Here is a 15,285-nt window from a genome sequence, read left to right as displayed (position 1 = left end):
GACATCTCATGCGTAAAGTTCGTTCGATAACCTCCATCTAATTACATGGCTTGGGACAATGCACATCACTGGGAGAAGTATATCTGGTAAGTGTTCAGCTGGCCGGGGCGCTCGACTCAGGAGCCGCGCCAGTTGTGTTGTCCGGGGTGCTGGTGGAAGGGGTCGAGGGAGAAGCGGTCTTGGAGCGGTTGGCAGCAGCCATCTGCCAGGCTGGGATGGAAGCAGAGCGGCCCAGCTGCGATAGAGGGCTGTTGCTCATCGAGGGGGTGCTGGGGCTCGGGGTTGGCTGTGCCGATTGGGAGGGCTGCTCAGTTGATGCTGGCGCAGCGGGCGTACCATTGACCGGGGCCGCCGCGGCGGGAGTTGATTCCTCCGCAGGCCGAGAAGCAGTTGGGATGTTCATACCGCTGAACCGTCCAGGGGCAGGAGAGGTGGCGTTGTTGCCGCTGCCACCAAGTCTATTGCCCAGCAAGACCTTCAGGCTCTTCAATTCAGCTCCAAGCTCCTTCAACCGTGTCTCGTTGCCTTCCCGGGCACCTTCCAGCGCCTTGGGGATCGCATCCTTCAGCGACTTGACTTCGTCGCTGATACGACGGGTCTCGTCGTCCCTCCGTCGGGAGGCGTTCTTCATGTCAGAAACAAGGTTCTCTACCTCGCGAAGGGCGGTATCTAGCCGTTCTGTGCGCGTCTCCTCCGCCGACTTCAGTGCGGCTGTATCTGTGGACAGCTGTTCGATCAGGGCAAATGCGCGATTGAATTGCTCATCAATGTGTTCTTTGTCTTGTTCTAGCTGGGGTGGAGTGGGAGGTGCGATTAAGGGCGAAATGTAGCGCTTAAAGCATGTCAGCATTTTTTACTTGATTGAGCAGAGTGCGTATTGAGACACCGACCTTGGTGATCGTGTAGAGTCCGTAACCTACTCCTCCCATCACCGTAGCCATAATGAACCAGTCACGCCAGTCCCGTTTCGGAGGCCTTGCGAAGCGGAATTAGTAGAATACAGTTTAAAATGGGCAAGAATCGAGACTCACTCCGGCGGAGCCTGCCATTGACCATAGGGAGGATATCCATAGCCTGCAGCAGGTGGAGGAGGAGGTCGGTAGACAACTTGTTGAGGGGCTGATTGGTAACCAGATGATGCGGTTACAGCGGCAGCTGCTGTGGACGGATCTTCACCTGCTCGGGCAAGCGCAACATCGATCTCTTCTTTAGTCAGGTTCTTTGACTGGAGGAATGCGACTCGCTTCTCAATTGGCGAGGCGGCGACAGATGGATCTTGGAGGACTGCAGAAGTATTAGACGAGTACAGAATCAACACGGTAATGGATGTGTTGAGCACATACAGGTGACCTAAACGATCGAGCGTGAGGGTCAGCTCCGATTCCGGCAACAGAATATCAGTCACAGATAAAGGCAACACTTACAGCAGAGGAGATAAGCTCCTCGCGAACCATGATGGGCAACTTTCCCAGGAGCGATAGCTCTAACTGGGTGGAATCAGGGTTATTCTTAGCGAGGAGGAGCGTTGGGGGAGGAATCCAAGGAAAAAGGACAATGAGGAGAAGGGGAGAGAGAGACACAAGATGAGGAGGCGATGGAGCGGCACTTCCCAAATCAGATGGACCTCGGAAGTAGCGCTGGTAATTTACGTGGTTCTGGTTTCGTACCGCGGCGGAGATTCCCGTGACTTTCCCCAGAGTCTCGTGATAGCGCGTGCCCCAATCCGGCAAGTCGTTCCCTCGATATCACCGCCTACTGTGTTGGGACAAGAGAAAGTGGCATGTCTTGTTTACTTTGATTATTATGATTATTGCTGGCCCGCTCGGTTGCTACTGCCATCCACAACTCTCCCACCTCCTATTGCGCCTCCATCGCCAACTTGGTGTCGCGCCTCTTCTGGATATATCGATTTTGGTACAGATCGCATGCCCGTTGCAATTTAACCGTTTTTCAAGAGTTTGCGCTCGCTAGGGTTGAGATTGACCGCCGCAGTCGCGGCTTTTTCCGTCATCATGTCGCAGGATACAGGATTGTTCAGCATCAGGCGCACCCGCGAGGTATGTGCCTTGCTTCCTTCTGGCCTACCCCTCTTGTACAATACTAATCTAGCTGTCTCAGTCTATGGCGATGGGTAGCCAAAATTACTCCGCTCTTCCGCAACCCTCCTCGGCCTTGAAGCGCACCAGCTCCATTGGGTACCAGAATCCTCCTTTCACCTCTCAGCACACGCGTATGTCGCTTCTCAACTCCGCCAGTCGCCCCCAACAGCCCAACTTTCAGCGTTCTTCTTCTGGTGGAGGCTTTGGTGCCGATGCCGGTCTCTCATCAGTCAGACGCTCCGTCTCCAGTAATATGTTCCATGGTCCTAGTGTCGGGCGCCCAAGCTTTGCTCCCGGGCCGATGTCGTCGCAAAGCACAGCAGGGTCGCAAGGATTGCAACGGAGGAGTAGTGTCTTTTCACGACCATCTGTGGGTGGCGCCATGGGTCATCATTCTTTCTTCACTCAAGTCCCGTCAGTTGCTGGTGTCCCCAGGGACCCACGGCCACTCAGGGACAGGTCTTTCCAAGCTCGTATTGGACAAGAGCTCTTGGAATATCTGACGCATAACAATTTTGAGCTTGAGATGAAGCATTCACTGGGGCAGAACACCTTACGGTCTCCTACTCAAAAAGATTTCAACTACATCTTCCAGTGGCTGTATCATCGCATTGATCCCGGGTACAAGTTTCAGAAGAGCATGGATGCGGAGGTACCACCTATTCTCAAGCAACTACGTTACCCCTACGAAAAGGGTATCACTAAGTCGCAGATTGCGGCTGTGGGAGGCCAGAACTGGCCGACATTCCTCGGTATGCTGCATTGGTTGATGCAACTCGCTCAGATGATGGATCGATATTTGCTCGGGGAATACGATGAAGCTTGCGCAGAGATGGGAGTCGATGTATCCGGCGACCGGATTATCTTCCGTTTCCTTACAAGTGCCTACCATGACTGGCTGCAAGGCGGGGAAGATGAGGATGACGCAACAGCAGAGAAGAGACTAGTACCTCACGTCGAAATGATGGCCCAGGAGTTTGAAAGAGGAAATGAAAAATATGTTCAAGAGATGGAGTCTTTGGAAGCCGAAAACCGAGCGCTACGTGACCAGATTGAAGAGATGGAGAAGAACGCTCCGGACATGGCCAAGCTAGACAAGCACTTCAGGATTTTGGAGGACGACAAGAGGAAGTTTGAGGACTACAACCAGAATGTCCAGGGCAAGATCGAGAAATATGAGACCCGTATCAAATTCCTGGATGACGAGCTTAAGAAGACGGAGGATGACCTGCAAGCCGCCGAAGAGGAGCGGGCTGGGCTTCAGGCCAGTGTTGACCAACAAGGCCTGACAATCCAGGATATTGACCGTATGAACACGGAACGTGAACGCCTGCAGAGGAATCTTGACGATACGGTCAATCGGTTGGAAGAAACGCACGCGCGGGTCATGGCAAAGGAGGCCGAGGCTAGTAGAAAACTCGAAGATTTAGAGGAGATCGTCAAGGTCTACAACACGCTCGGATACCAGAATAGTTTGATTCCTTCGTCAGCTGTCAATGCCAAGGGCGACGATTACGAACTCAGTCTCAACGTCAACGAGAGCAATTTCTCCGCCTCTCAGGTCGGTGGTCTAGCGAACCGAATCTCTACCGATGGAGATCGACTATTGGCGGACCCGTTCACTGGCTATCACCCAGCACACTTGCTCAACCTCGATCTCCGCGGCATCGTGCGCAGCAATCTACAGGCTCTCCGGAAGGAGATCAACGAGCGCCGGAAGCGTGCCATTGATGATGACTTGGAACGACGCAATCTCTTGGACAACATCAAGGAAGCAATGGACGAGAAGCGAAGCGAGGTTGAGGCTTTGGAGCATAAGGCACGTGCCGCTGAAGAGGAATTCGAGCGGCTCAAGGAGGTCACCACAACGCAGAAGCTTGCTTCGGATGCACAGATTGAAAAGATGGAGAAGGAGCTGGCCAAGATGCGAGCCACGTTGGGCGAAAGCGTCCAACTGATGGAGCAGCGCGAGATGAATACTAACATTGAGTATGAACAATTGACTCTCCGCGCAAATGCGTTGCGTGAGGAGCTACACACCAATGTGGAGAGCATGCTGAACGATGTCATCCGTTTCAAGGTCCATATTCAAAAAGGTCTGGAAGACTACGAGAGCTTTGTTGTCGACGAGGTCGAGCAGGAATTGGGTGGTGACATGCAGTTTGCAGATGAGGACATTGAAATGGGAGTTGAAGAGGAAGAGGAGGAGCTTTGAATGATATTTCCGTGAATTCTGCGCCACGATGACGGTTCGAGTATTATGATTGATGATTGCGGGAAGGAGTTTGGTTCGAGAAATCCGAGAAATCAGGCGTGTTTCATACTATCTTGCCGGAATCTCACCGGCCAGAGAAAGGACGCATGTCTATATGCCCTGGAGTCGCAGTGTCATAAACATTTTGTTCATTCTGCTGGTATCGTTGTCTACTACTGGGGCGCTATTGGGAGCTTGGTGGTTGGACTTGTGAGTTATGGGTATTTTGGCTTGTTCGGTCGTGGGATTTTATCTTGTTTATGATACCTTTGATGTTCAAATGCGCCATTAGTGTTGATAATTGCTAGATGTGGGTGTACATACATGCCATGCCTTTCACAGCCTTTATAAAAAACCGCATCCATCTGTAGTGCAATGACCGAAGTAACTCTATCAAACTGTTGTACATATTACTATCATATGATATGATACAGTAGTCTAGTAGGAAATGCACATGAATGCAGATGTAGTAATATAATACAGTAATCTATTATCGCTCATCTATAAACAGTCCATGTATCTTCCCAAACCAAAGTAATACACACATATAACCCCAAAAAAGGAGATGGTATTAAAGAAAAAAAAAACCCCAAATGCTCAGTCAGACACACACAACATCCATGACTACCAATTCACACACCCCCAAATCTACCCCCTCACCTTCTCCTTCTTCATCTCCCTCCTCAACTTGTCCCCCTCCCTCCGTCTCCTATACAGTATCCCTCCAACCTCGCGATTGATCTCGCGTCTCCGCATCCCAAAGGCCTCAAACCTCTTGATACAGAAACTCAACACATCTTCAGCCGGGTTCACAGCTCCCTTACCCTCAGCTTCATGTTCATGAAACTCCGCTACAGCAGCCTGCGCAATAATCCTCACAGTCGTGGGATTCGGCATCGTGGCTTTCTCCCTCGCGCGCTTGAAGTATCTGGCATCGAAGTGCGGATCGCCCTTCGCGAGGTTCCGTTCCTTGCCGAGATAGAATCGGACGATGCCACCTTCTTGGAGACGGCGTGATGTCGGGGACTTCGTGTCGAGACACCATTTGTCGTAGAAGCGTTGGCCGGCGGCACTGCCGCGGGTGTCGACGATGGCGGAGAGGAGGGTGTGGAAGGCTGTTGCCGGGATATAGGGGATGGCGTTGCGGGGGGTGGAGAATTTGTTGCTGTTAGAGGAGTTGGTGATGGAGGCAGCGAGGTCGTGGAGGGTGCCTGGGATAGAGAGGAAGATGTTGTAGAGGCCGGAGATGGCGCGTTCTTGGAAGCGGGAGGTGGCGATGTGGTTGGGTTCGTTGTAGGTGCCCTTGAGGAGGCGGGAGAGGAGCTCCTTGGCGCGGGTGAGGGAGGTGGTGGTTTCTTGTAGGGTTGAGGGGTCTGGAGGTGGTTGTTGCCGGTAGATGGTGTGCTCGAGACGGATGATCTCCGCGGCGAGGGCGGTGGCGTTGCTCTGGCCCCAGGATTTGGCGCGGTAGTCGCGGAGGTATTCGAAGAGTTTGGTGACCGCGTCCCATTGGTGCAGGGCGATGCGGGAGTTGAGGAGTGCGCGGAGGGTGTTGGAGGAGAGGGGTTGGGAGAGGGACTGGACGACGGCGTCGCAGAGGGCGGCGTTCCTGGTGGCTGTGGCGTAGCGGATGATGGATGGTGCTAGGGCTTGGTCGCCGTAGGCGCGGGGCGAGACTGGGGGGCCGTCGATATCGTCGGAGTAGAAGAGCCAGTTGCCGAATGTGAATGCGCGCGATACGGTGACTAGATCAATGAGCTCGGCCAAGGTGACGCTGGACAATTGCGGCATGGATGATTCGAAGGGTTCCGTGGAGTCCAGATCATCAAGTTCAGGGGTAGGGAGAACGACGCCAGGTCGGTCGACGCGCGAAGAGAAGAACTCGTCGATGCGCTGCATCTTGCTGCTGTCAACGATGGCTTGCAGCCAGGAGAATGCGTTCAGAGCGTCACCGCAGAAGCGCTCCGACGAGTAAAACCGGATGTTGTACTCGATCAGGCCGACCAAGGCGGCAGTGTCGTCGTACAGCTGTGACCGACTCATTCGGGTCAAAGCATCTTCATTGACGTGGTAAAGGTCGGTGTCCCAGGGCGGAACGACGCACGGCGTGATCCTGAGGAAGTCTTCGAATGTCCGGGGGTCGGCTTCCGGCTTGAGGCCTCCCGATTCCATAACTCGCACAGCGAACCAGTTCGACGTTCTGCGCGTAGGCAATAATTTCCCGTCGTCCGTTGACGGGGCAATTGCGAACTTGAGACTGGATGCATAGCGTAAGAGGGCGCTCGGCGACATACCTCTGAAACCGAGACCTAGATATACCTGGTTGGGAAGGCTATCCAGCAAGGCCGCGGCCACTTCAGTGCTCATGGTTCGCTTTCCCAGTCCGTGGAAGGGCGTCGGGCTATGCCGCTTTCGCAGCATCGTAGAGCGTTCCTGGTGGCCGGGTTGTCGCCAAGTCTCTTCCTGATCGACTTTGGTCTGCCAGACCGACCCGGAGTCATCGAGTAGGGGCTTCCAGCTCTGGAATTTCCAGGCCTGGTCTCCTGTCTTGCTTGTCATTCGATCAATGAGCCATACTCCCTCCTCGATGTGGCCATGTTCCACACAGCACCAGAGGATAAACTCCAGCCAAACCTCGGGCCCAAGCTCACGAACTCCCATTTTGAATGGAAGATAAGGCGAATCCTCGCCGGCAGCAGCCGCTTTAGCAGCAACCTCCGCTTCATGAACCAGCCACGCGGCGTCGGACAGGACACTCATAATATGAGAAGAAAGCAGATGCATACCCGGAGGTCGGAATGTAGCTTGGTAGCTGTCCGGCGGGACATACTTGTATACCCTATCGGAGATGGCATCAGAGTGGTGCAGTCGAGCTAGAACCTGGAACACATGAGACATAGCCAGCTTCGCCTCGTTAGGCGAGGCATCAGCCGCATCCAGCACAATAGACCCCAAACTCTGCCACACCTCAGCCATAAATCGTTTCGAATGGTCATCAGCATACGGCCGCTCTGTAAAAGCATCCAAGCTCGTCATATCCGACGCCGTCAGCCCGTTCGAAGCCTGCGGGATTTTCGGAGCCTGCGGCTCAGACCTATCCGTAAGCTCATCCAGCGAGAGCCCCAGCCCCAGACCCCAGTCATAGCTAGACAAAGGCCGGGAAGGAAGCGTGACCTCCTTAAGAGAGTCCGCCGCATCAAGCAGGCGATTTATCAAGAACTGCACAGCGGGCCAATTATTCAACCGGAAACCAACATACGCAAGCAAATCAATCTTCCCAGAATCCCGCGCATGCAGCAGTAAATTAGCCAATTCAATCGTCTGCGCAAAATAAGCCGCATCGGTCCGAATTGCTGCATCATCCGGAACATCGTCATTGTTTGTATGACCGTCGCTGTCTCTCCGCAACGAAGGCGGCAGGTACTGGTCCAGCCGCGCAATCCAAGCCTCCGGGTTACTCTGATCTGGTCCTGCAACAGGACATCTCTTCATTCCCACCCTAACATAGTCTTGCAGCAATTGGCGATTGATCGGAGGACCGGCCCCAACGGAGAACTGGCGACTCCATTGTCGTCGCCTATCGGGGAAAGGCCCCCGGCTGGTGAGCGCGATGTGACGGGGGGCGAGACGACGGAGGATCGAAGGGTGGAGGACGAAGGAAGACCCGCGGTCCAGGCACGGCAGACGAGCTGGACTCAGGCACCTTTTCATGACACGACGGAGGTAGCGGAGGAGACCTGCGGGCGGAGGAAATCCAAATCTCGATGTGACCGTCGGACGGACGTTCTGTGGCGCATGTCTAATCGTTGAGACGGGTCGGCATTCCTCAATTTGAGCGGACAAGGCGTGTGCCTGGCGATAACCAGCGACTGGGGGAGGCAGCTGTTGGAGGGAAGCGAAAGCTTTGGATGTGTTTCTTCGCCGCCGAAAAGAAAAGCTTCGCCGGGGAAATTCATCTTGCTGAGTCAGCGTGCTGCGGCCCGCCAATCAGAGCATTGCATATTCATATCATGGTCTAGATCGACTGAATGGGTGTGGAATTTATAGGATAGCAAAGATGAGGTCCATTGTATTTCAGTGCACAATTAACTATCATCCTATACAAAACAAAACATAATATACCCTAAAGCTCCGGTCACCTCTATCCCATCTCGTGTATCGTTGCAGTAGCAGCCAATTCCAGCCTGTATCATCCCATTCTATCCATCACACCCTATAAAACACCAGTAGCCCTGCGTGATATCGTAGACGTAGATAGAAATACATGCAATATAAACATACTTTAAATAGAATGGTAAAATAAAGAAAAGAAGAAAATGAAAAAAAAAAAAAAAAAAAAAAAAAAAAAAAAAAAGACTTGAGAGTCAATCCCAATAGACAAGAGGTATAGAGCATCGCTGGCCCGCACAGAATGGGAATGACAACAATCATGAGGCGCAAAATAACCACCACGAATGGCAAGGTTGCGCTCTCCGAGCAAGCAACCAAGGACACTCACGCTCCACCCCATGGTTCCTCGCCAGTAGACGAAGGGAAGAATGAGCGGATGAATACCCCACTGATCGGATCGTACGGAAAGTACGAATCCCCAGAACCAGAGTTCAACTCCGGATTCGTGGGAAACGGATTAGAAGCTGGCATTGCCAAGCCCTGGAGGGGTTGTTCGGTCTGAGCGAACAGCATGCTGGGTTGCTGAGCCATACTGGAAGAAGCTGACGCTGAATTGCTCATATCTGCCGCCGCGGGGTTGTAGAAAGTCGGTCCCGCATGCATGGTCTCTTCCAGATGGCTCAAGTAATCATGTTGTGTACCGTTGAGCGCCTGGCCCTGAGCTTGAGCCTGGGGCTGAGTCTCAAAGCCATACGCGGGCAAGTCACTAATGTCGTAGCTCATACCGGCAGCAATCTGCCGGAGGCTGCCATAGCATAACTCCCATGCGCGTCGGGATGCAAGACTGTTCTCGGACATGGCGAAGAGCCAGCGAATGGCTTTTTTGGCAGCTTGTAGGAAGTTGGCCTCCTCATCTGGCATATGAATGCTGCCAAACGATAACTCCAGCAGCAGCACAGTCGTTGTCTGCATAAGATAGTGCAGAATGCACCACCACGGGCAGACATCATAGAGACGGACAGCGTCAGGCACATCAGGAATCAAGTCGAGCATCCGTCGGGCAGATTCTAGAGTGATCACCGCCATCTCATGGCTGAATGTCTCCTTCTTGTTGGACGCCGTCTGTCGTGCGTCCCGACGACATAAACACGGTCGTCCTAGCGTAATGCGTGCGCTGTAGTAGTGGAAGGCGAGGAAGAGCTTGCCCCGCAGGGTAGCTGCTGGCTGGTCTTCTTCCCGTCGAGTGAAGTCATAAGACTCATGAAGATTGGCGTACCACACGTCAGTGCGGGCTCGCAGCTCACCAATGCGGTTCTCAATGTGGCCCCATGGGATGGAAACACAATCCAGCGAGTACACACGGTTGACAATTTCCTGCGAAATAACTGCAAGGTCGACATAGTAAAGGAATCCAAGAGCACTTGAGGGCGGAACACTTCTCAGCCATGTCGGATCACGCGGTTTATCTGTCGTCTGAGCGTTCCGGCCGCCTTTTGGATTAGATGGCATTTGCCGCACAGAGATGCAGGCAAGTGCTGAATCGATGTGCTCTTGACGCAATTCGGGTTCATTCAAGAGCTTGGTCGCTGCAGCTTCCACCAATTGATCTTCTTCAAAAGGGAGAGGGAACGGCGTAGTACAGATACCGTCGGTAATGGTCGTAGCTCGACCAGTCATGATGCCCAGCATGTGCTCAAATGTGTATAAACACCACCACACCCTATAACGTGCCTCCTTGGAGATGTTGGCTGTGCCCTCGCTGGAGTTCTTCATGTTCAATCCGAGAGTGACTGCAGAACGAACGGCCAAGGCAGCGATTCGCCAAGCTCTATCGAGAATCAGGTTAGCGCAAACACATATGGCTACATAATTATCTGAAAATGCTTACCGGTTGATCTGATCCGACGCAAGTAGGTAGTAGGCGATCAGACCTTCAACCTGCACCTGCTGGAGATCAGGGTGACTAAAGAGCACATCGCCGTTCATACTCAAGATCCGAGCCCGTGTGAGATACACCAAATGGTCATTCTCATCACCGCGCCACGGGGCCCGCGTGAGATGGGCATGCTTGGCGGAAATGGCGAAAATCAAGTTCAGAATCGCCAACCACTTGTCCCCTGGTCGTGCGGCACTCTCGAAGAATGTCTTGTATTGCGCCCGGAAGAGGGTCCGGCTGATGATGGGATAGAATGGGTGCACCGTATCAAGGTAGTCTTCGAAGAGCTTATCTGCCACCTTGCGCGGTGGCATCCAGTACACATGAACAGGACCTGGTACGGAGATATCCATGTCGTCTAGATGATAGTTGACGGAGTGAATGGCAAATTCGCCCTCATCCTCTGCCTCATAGGGGCCCGGCAGCTTGCGAGCACGATGCTCGGCCTCCATGCGTACCCGCTGCATCCAAGTGACTTCGGAATTCTTTCCCATATAACCAGTCGCTCTGGAACTCGGAGTGCGGTTCACATCTTCCTCAACCCGATCAATCGCATCCAGAGACCCGATGGACGAAGGCGAAGTCACCTCATCATCATTGTCCTCGTCCTGGGGTGTTACCGAGCTGGACTGAGTGTTTTCGCCGCTACCGCTATCGGAGTGCTGGCGGGGGTTAGTGACTCCGCGGGACTAGCATTGACATTCGTTTCGTCGAGCGTCAAGATCGGGGTATCTCTAACCTTTTCCAACACCGTCCTAATACGCTCGGCAGCCCGACCATCGACAATAGGGCCAAGATCTCGCAGTAGATTCTCATAGTCCGTGACCCTCACAGCAAGTTTGTCCAATTCCCTAAGGACGTCAGTATCGATTTCCTTCCCTCAGTACCGAGGCAACAGAACAACAACCAACATACCCTTTCGTCCGCTCCCGCCAGGAAACCGGATACCGACAGCTTATCCTCAATTCCTTGCACTGCCGACACACCGGCGTGTCACCGCTACATTTCGTCTTCCGTTGCCTACACGACTCACAGGCCAGCGGGACTCGTCTAGTATAGCGTGGGGCTGCAGTCGATCGCTGTCGCGGAATAGCGACTTTGCTGCTCCCGGAGGATAGAAGCTGTTTCTTCTCGGCATACGCGGGACGGGTGGCCAATCTGGGTTTCTGAGGGTTATGCGACGAAGTGCCCGGGAGAGCCGGCGGATGCGCGGTAGGAACGACGATGGACGGACCCTCTGTATGAGGACGAAGGGGAATATCGCCCTGCGACAGGCCTTCGCCAGGCTGGGAAAACCCAGGCGTCTCCATGGTCTTTTTCTCCAACGATAGATGGTTCCTGGAGGGGCAACGCCACAGCACACCAGTCGAATCGCAGAGAGATTTAAGAGCCGATCACGTGGTATTTTCTGGGTCCCGGATAAGAATTTCTTGGATAAAAATTGGTTGGATGTATTTTGCGATTTGGAAGGCGATGAATCACGCCGGTCAATACTTCAGGCGGACGTATGAAAAAGATCCAGTCAAAGTTTGAAGCATGATGTCGCGGGGAACGGAGTGCGAACCGGGCTTCTGAACCGGGATCAAAGGACAGAAGACCAGACGCAGAAATAAGGTCGCGTGTGGATCGATAAAGGAAATGGGGTATTCAATGGGCCCTGAGGAGGATAGGAATGCAGTGAAGCACGAAGATGGGGGGGAAAGTCTGGAGTCAAAAGTGCCAGGGAATTCGGGATGAAGAGGGGCGTGCGGCGGGATAAAGACTACTATGACTTTCTACTAGCAGATACTAGATACGACCGACCACTCCAGACCGACTCCCACTTGATCATTCCAACAAAGTACTTTGTCCCCTTCCACTGCCCACCAACCAACCAGAACCTTCCAAATCCACCCACCGCCCAGCTGACTCAGTAGTGCTCTGTGACGTCATCGCAGCCCAGTCCCTGAGAGTGCCTGAGGTATCCACCATCCCAGCATCTCGACTCCTTCTATAACACACACAGGAGGAGAATTCGGCCATGGTGCTACATCTCTTCTCATAGGTCGGGCGGTTTCGCTTTCTACCAGATCTGCTACATTGGCATGCCTCGTTCCTGCAGTCACACCAGTCACACCAGTTCCCCCACATTCCAGGAAGGATCCGGTCATCCACATTTCCAAGGGCGCGGGAGGCCGTGCGTCCATCAGACACAGCGGACGTTCACCTAACTACTGCTTACTATACCGAGAGGCATACGAGGATCAAGGAGCTACTCCCATCTACAAAGCACAGAGAATGAACAATCACATCGGTTCTCGTCAGATCTAACCCTTGCGGGGAATTTTTGGATTCAAAGGCCACAGGCGCTAAGCATACATAGTCAGACATCAAGCATATCCCAGTTTTTCTTTCTCCCTGGTCCTCTTCTTCCTTCGGCCGTTTTCATCATCAACTGCTTCGGGCTCCGTCTCTCCATGCCCATCATTTGAGAAGAACTTGCAAATTCAAACCCCCAGGAAACGATCAATCAGATACATCACAGCCAGCCAGGGGATATAATAAAAAATCAAGACGGTCAGAGAAGGAGGGAAGAAAAGAGGTAAAGAGTATATATGTACAGGCGCGGCAGGCGCGAGAGCCTCGCCGAAAATGGCGGTCAAAACAAGATGCGAAACGGGCATTAAACAAATAGGAACTGTACAAGATTAGGTCAAACGGAGTATCAAGGTGGTGTAGGTGAGTAGCCGGCTCAACAGACCGGCCACAGCGGGAGTGGAGATGGAAGGAGTCTGTTTGGTTGTAGACACCCGGAAAAGGAACACACGATCCAAACGCCTCTAGTCTATCGGTTGGTGGATGAGAAGTGCCGCGGCGACGACGTTCAGATTTCCCCGAACATCTCGTCCAGCTCATCAACTTCCACGGTCTCGGGACTCTGCAGCTCTCGCCACGAATCAAAGACCATCTCGACATCCTGGCTGGCAAAGGCACTGGCTCCCAGAGGCAGTTTATCGTCCTGCTCATTGAGATCGGACATCTTCATGTCCAGGTCAGGAAGCCCACTGTTCAGCATGTCGATGGAACGTTTGAGCGCCGATACCGGGGGGACGGTCAGATCCTCTGGGAGGCTGATCTGAGGGGTGCGTCCGACGGTCTCGGGTTGCGTCTCGCCATCCAGCCCGTCATCGGAAGCCACGCTCGTGCCAGACGAGATGGATGAGGCAACAGATGTGAGGGAGGGGGAGGGAGAGGTGCCGAAGAGAGTGGCCACAGCAGCGTCATCGAAATCCTGCTGCTGCTGGAGATGATCTTGCAGAGGGGACTGCTGCTGGTATGCGTTGTGCGAGAAGTAGTCGCCATCCTGGTCGTCCGACATGCGATCACCGCTAATGGAGGAGAGAGGGCTGTCCTCGACGGAATCAGAAATGCTCATCGCTCCATCATGCAACTCGCTCAGGCCTTCCGAGAGGGCAGAAAAGCCACCTCCCGGAATCTGAAGCTGGCCTCCTTTTTGCTCCGAGGCCCGCTCGCGCACGGCGCTAGCAGTTTGTGTGAATTCCTTCTCGTCTCCCTCCAATGGCGGGGAGGCAGCACGGTTGGAGTGCATCAAACGCGCGTGGTGATGGTCGTTGAAGTCGGTGCCAGATCTTGACGCACCGACGGGGCCATTGCGACCGTCCAAGTCGATGGACTCTTCCTCGAAGTCAGGAGACGACAGATCCACCTCTGGGCTGGGGCTGAGGCGCGACCGCTCCCGCGCCATCGCGTCTTCCTCATCTAGATCGGCGCTGGAGACGCTGGGAGTGATATCCTTGCCCTCTACCCCAGGAATGATAACATCGTCCGAGTTCTCTGGGAGAGGCTGACGGGGCAATGTCGTCAGGTAGTAGTACACTTTGCGCGGGTGGATTGGGACCAGTTCCTTTGCTATAGGACAGGGCGCGAGGGCGGTCCACGGGCGCTTCATGTAGGCACTTAACCGAGAAGACAAAAGAGCTGCAGGGTTCGCAGAGCTGTAAAGACAAAATGTCCCATTAGTATGGCCAGCGACATATAGAGAGGGGGAAGATCAGAAGAGGGAAACGTACTTTGCGACATTCTCGTTCAACGCGATAAGGACGGCAGCCAACTCCTTAACCAAATGAGGACGGTTTCCAGTCTTTTCCAACTGCTCAATCACACCAACCACAATGTCATCATTGATCCCCTCGGTGTCGATCTTAGTCGCGACAGTACCATCGGTGGGGGATGGCGGTGGCGTATGTTCCAAAGGCCCGCGCCGCCCACTCTGACGTAGAGGAGCGGCGGATTCCTTGCCATCGGGAGTGCGCGCAGAGGAAGACGAGGAAGGCTCGGGAGATAGCGAGTATGCCGAGTCGTGCGACCGCTTCACTTTCTTGGAGGGAGGGAGCTGGTCATCGGTCGCGTGAGGCGATTTTGTGGCGGAGGGGGAGCGGCGAGATGTATTAGGGAGATGAATTCCCAAGGAGGGGAGCGACAGCGACTTGCGACGTGTATTATAAGGCATAGCTGCGTAGTCGGAAAAAAAGAAGGGAAGGAAGGTGGTCAAAAAGTGTAGTAGGGGTACAATGGAAATAGGAGAACGATAGGCGATAATGGAAGTAGTAGTAGTAAAGTAGTATACCGATAACCACACAAAAACACGAGGAAGGAACAATACAGTATAGAAACAGGGAAATAAAAGTAGCACTAAGAGTAGCAATAGCAAGATAATAGTCTAATAACACACAGAGAGACACAGATAAACAGAGATAGATAGAGAGACAAGGACAATAGGATAGAAGAGAGACAGTGGGAAAGATTTGGGGGGGGGAAAGGGGAAGTAGGGTAAATGTTACAGGAAGTATGGTGCACAGGGGGGGGAGAAGGATGAGGGAGGGAGG

The 15,285-nt window shown here is 53.4% G+C and overlaps 5 protein-coding genes across 5 annotated transcripts; 1 reads left to right on the top strand and 4 right to left on the bottom strand.

The window, feature by feature from the left end:
• Nucleotides 1-94: 94 nt before the first annotated feature.
• An16g04020 (uncharacterized protein) lies at nt 95-1,454 on the bottom strand (the record flags this gene model as incomplete). The annotated part of the gene is made up of 5 exons (XM_001397676.1): nt 95-832; nt 891-975; nt 1,032-1,284; nt 1,344-1,350; nt 1,425-1,454. The coding sequence occupies 5 exons, from the start codon at nt 1,452-1,454 to the stop codon at nt 95-97; spliced, it is 1,113 nt and encodes a 370-aa protein (XP_001397713.1).
• A 558-nt stretch (nt 1,455-2,012) lies between these two features.
• Nucleotides 2,013-4,314, top strand: An16g04010 (uncharacterized protein; the record flags this gene model as incomplete). The annotated part of the gene is made up of 2 exons (XM_059745077.1): nt 2,013-2,057; nt 2,110-4,314. The coding sequence occupies 2 exons, from the start codon at nt 2,013-2,015 to the stop codon at nt 4,312-4,314; spliced, it is 2,250 nt and encodes a 749-aa protein (XP_059602754.1).
• Nucleotides 4,315-4,791: 477 nt separating this feature from the next.
• Nucleotides 4,792-11,709, bottom strand: An16g04000 (uncharacterized protein; the record flags this gene model as incomplete). The annotated part of the gene is made up of 6 exons (XM_003188906.2): nt 4,792-4,854; nt 5,014-8,326; nt 8,852-10,291; nt 10,352-11,061; nt 11,139-11,250; nt 11,315-11,709. The coding sequence occupies 6 exons, from the start codon at nt 11,707-11,709 to the stop codon at nt 4,792-4,794; spliced, it is 6,033 nt and encodes a 2,010-aa protein (XP_003188954.2).
• Nucleotides 11,710-12,308: 599 nt separating this feature from the next.
• An16g03990 (uncharacterized protein) lies at nt 12,309-12,555 on the bottom strand (the record flags this gene model as incomplete). Its single annotated transcript, XM_059745076.1, has 2 exons — nt 12,309-12,386; nt 12,466-12,555. 2 exons carry the CDS (start codon nt 12,553-12,555, stop codon nt 12,309-12,311), a joined length of 168 nt encoding a protein of 55 aa, XP_059602753.1.
• Nucleotides 12,556-13,262: 707 nt separating this feature from the next.
• On the bottom strand, nt 13,263-15,285 carry An16g03980 (uncharacterized protein; the record flags this gene model as incomplete). Its single annotated transcript, XM_059745075.1, has 3 exons — nt 13,263-14,394; nt 14,470-15,119; nt 15,241-15,285. Coding segments are annotated over 3 exons (1,827 nt in total), but the record flags the coding sequence as incomplete, so codon positions are not given.

Source organism: Aspergillus niger (genome assembly GCF_000002855.4).
Source record: "Aspergillus niger supercontig An16".
NCBI classification, from domain to species: domain Eukaryota; kingdom Fungi; phylum Ascomycota; class Eurotiomycetes; order Eurotiales; family Aspergillaceae; genus Aspergillus; species Aspergillus niger.
The sequence above is the reverse complement of the archived record's forward strand: the minus strand, read 5'-3'. Positions and strand labels throughout refer to the sequence as shown.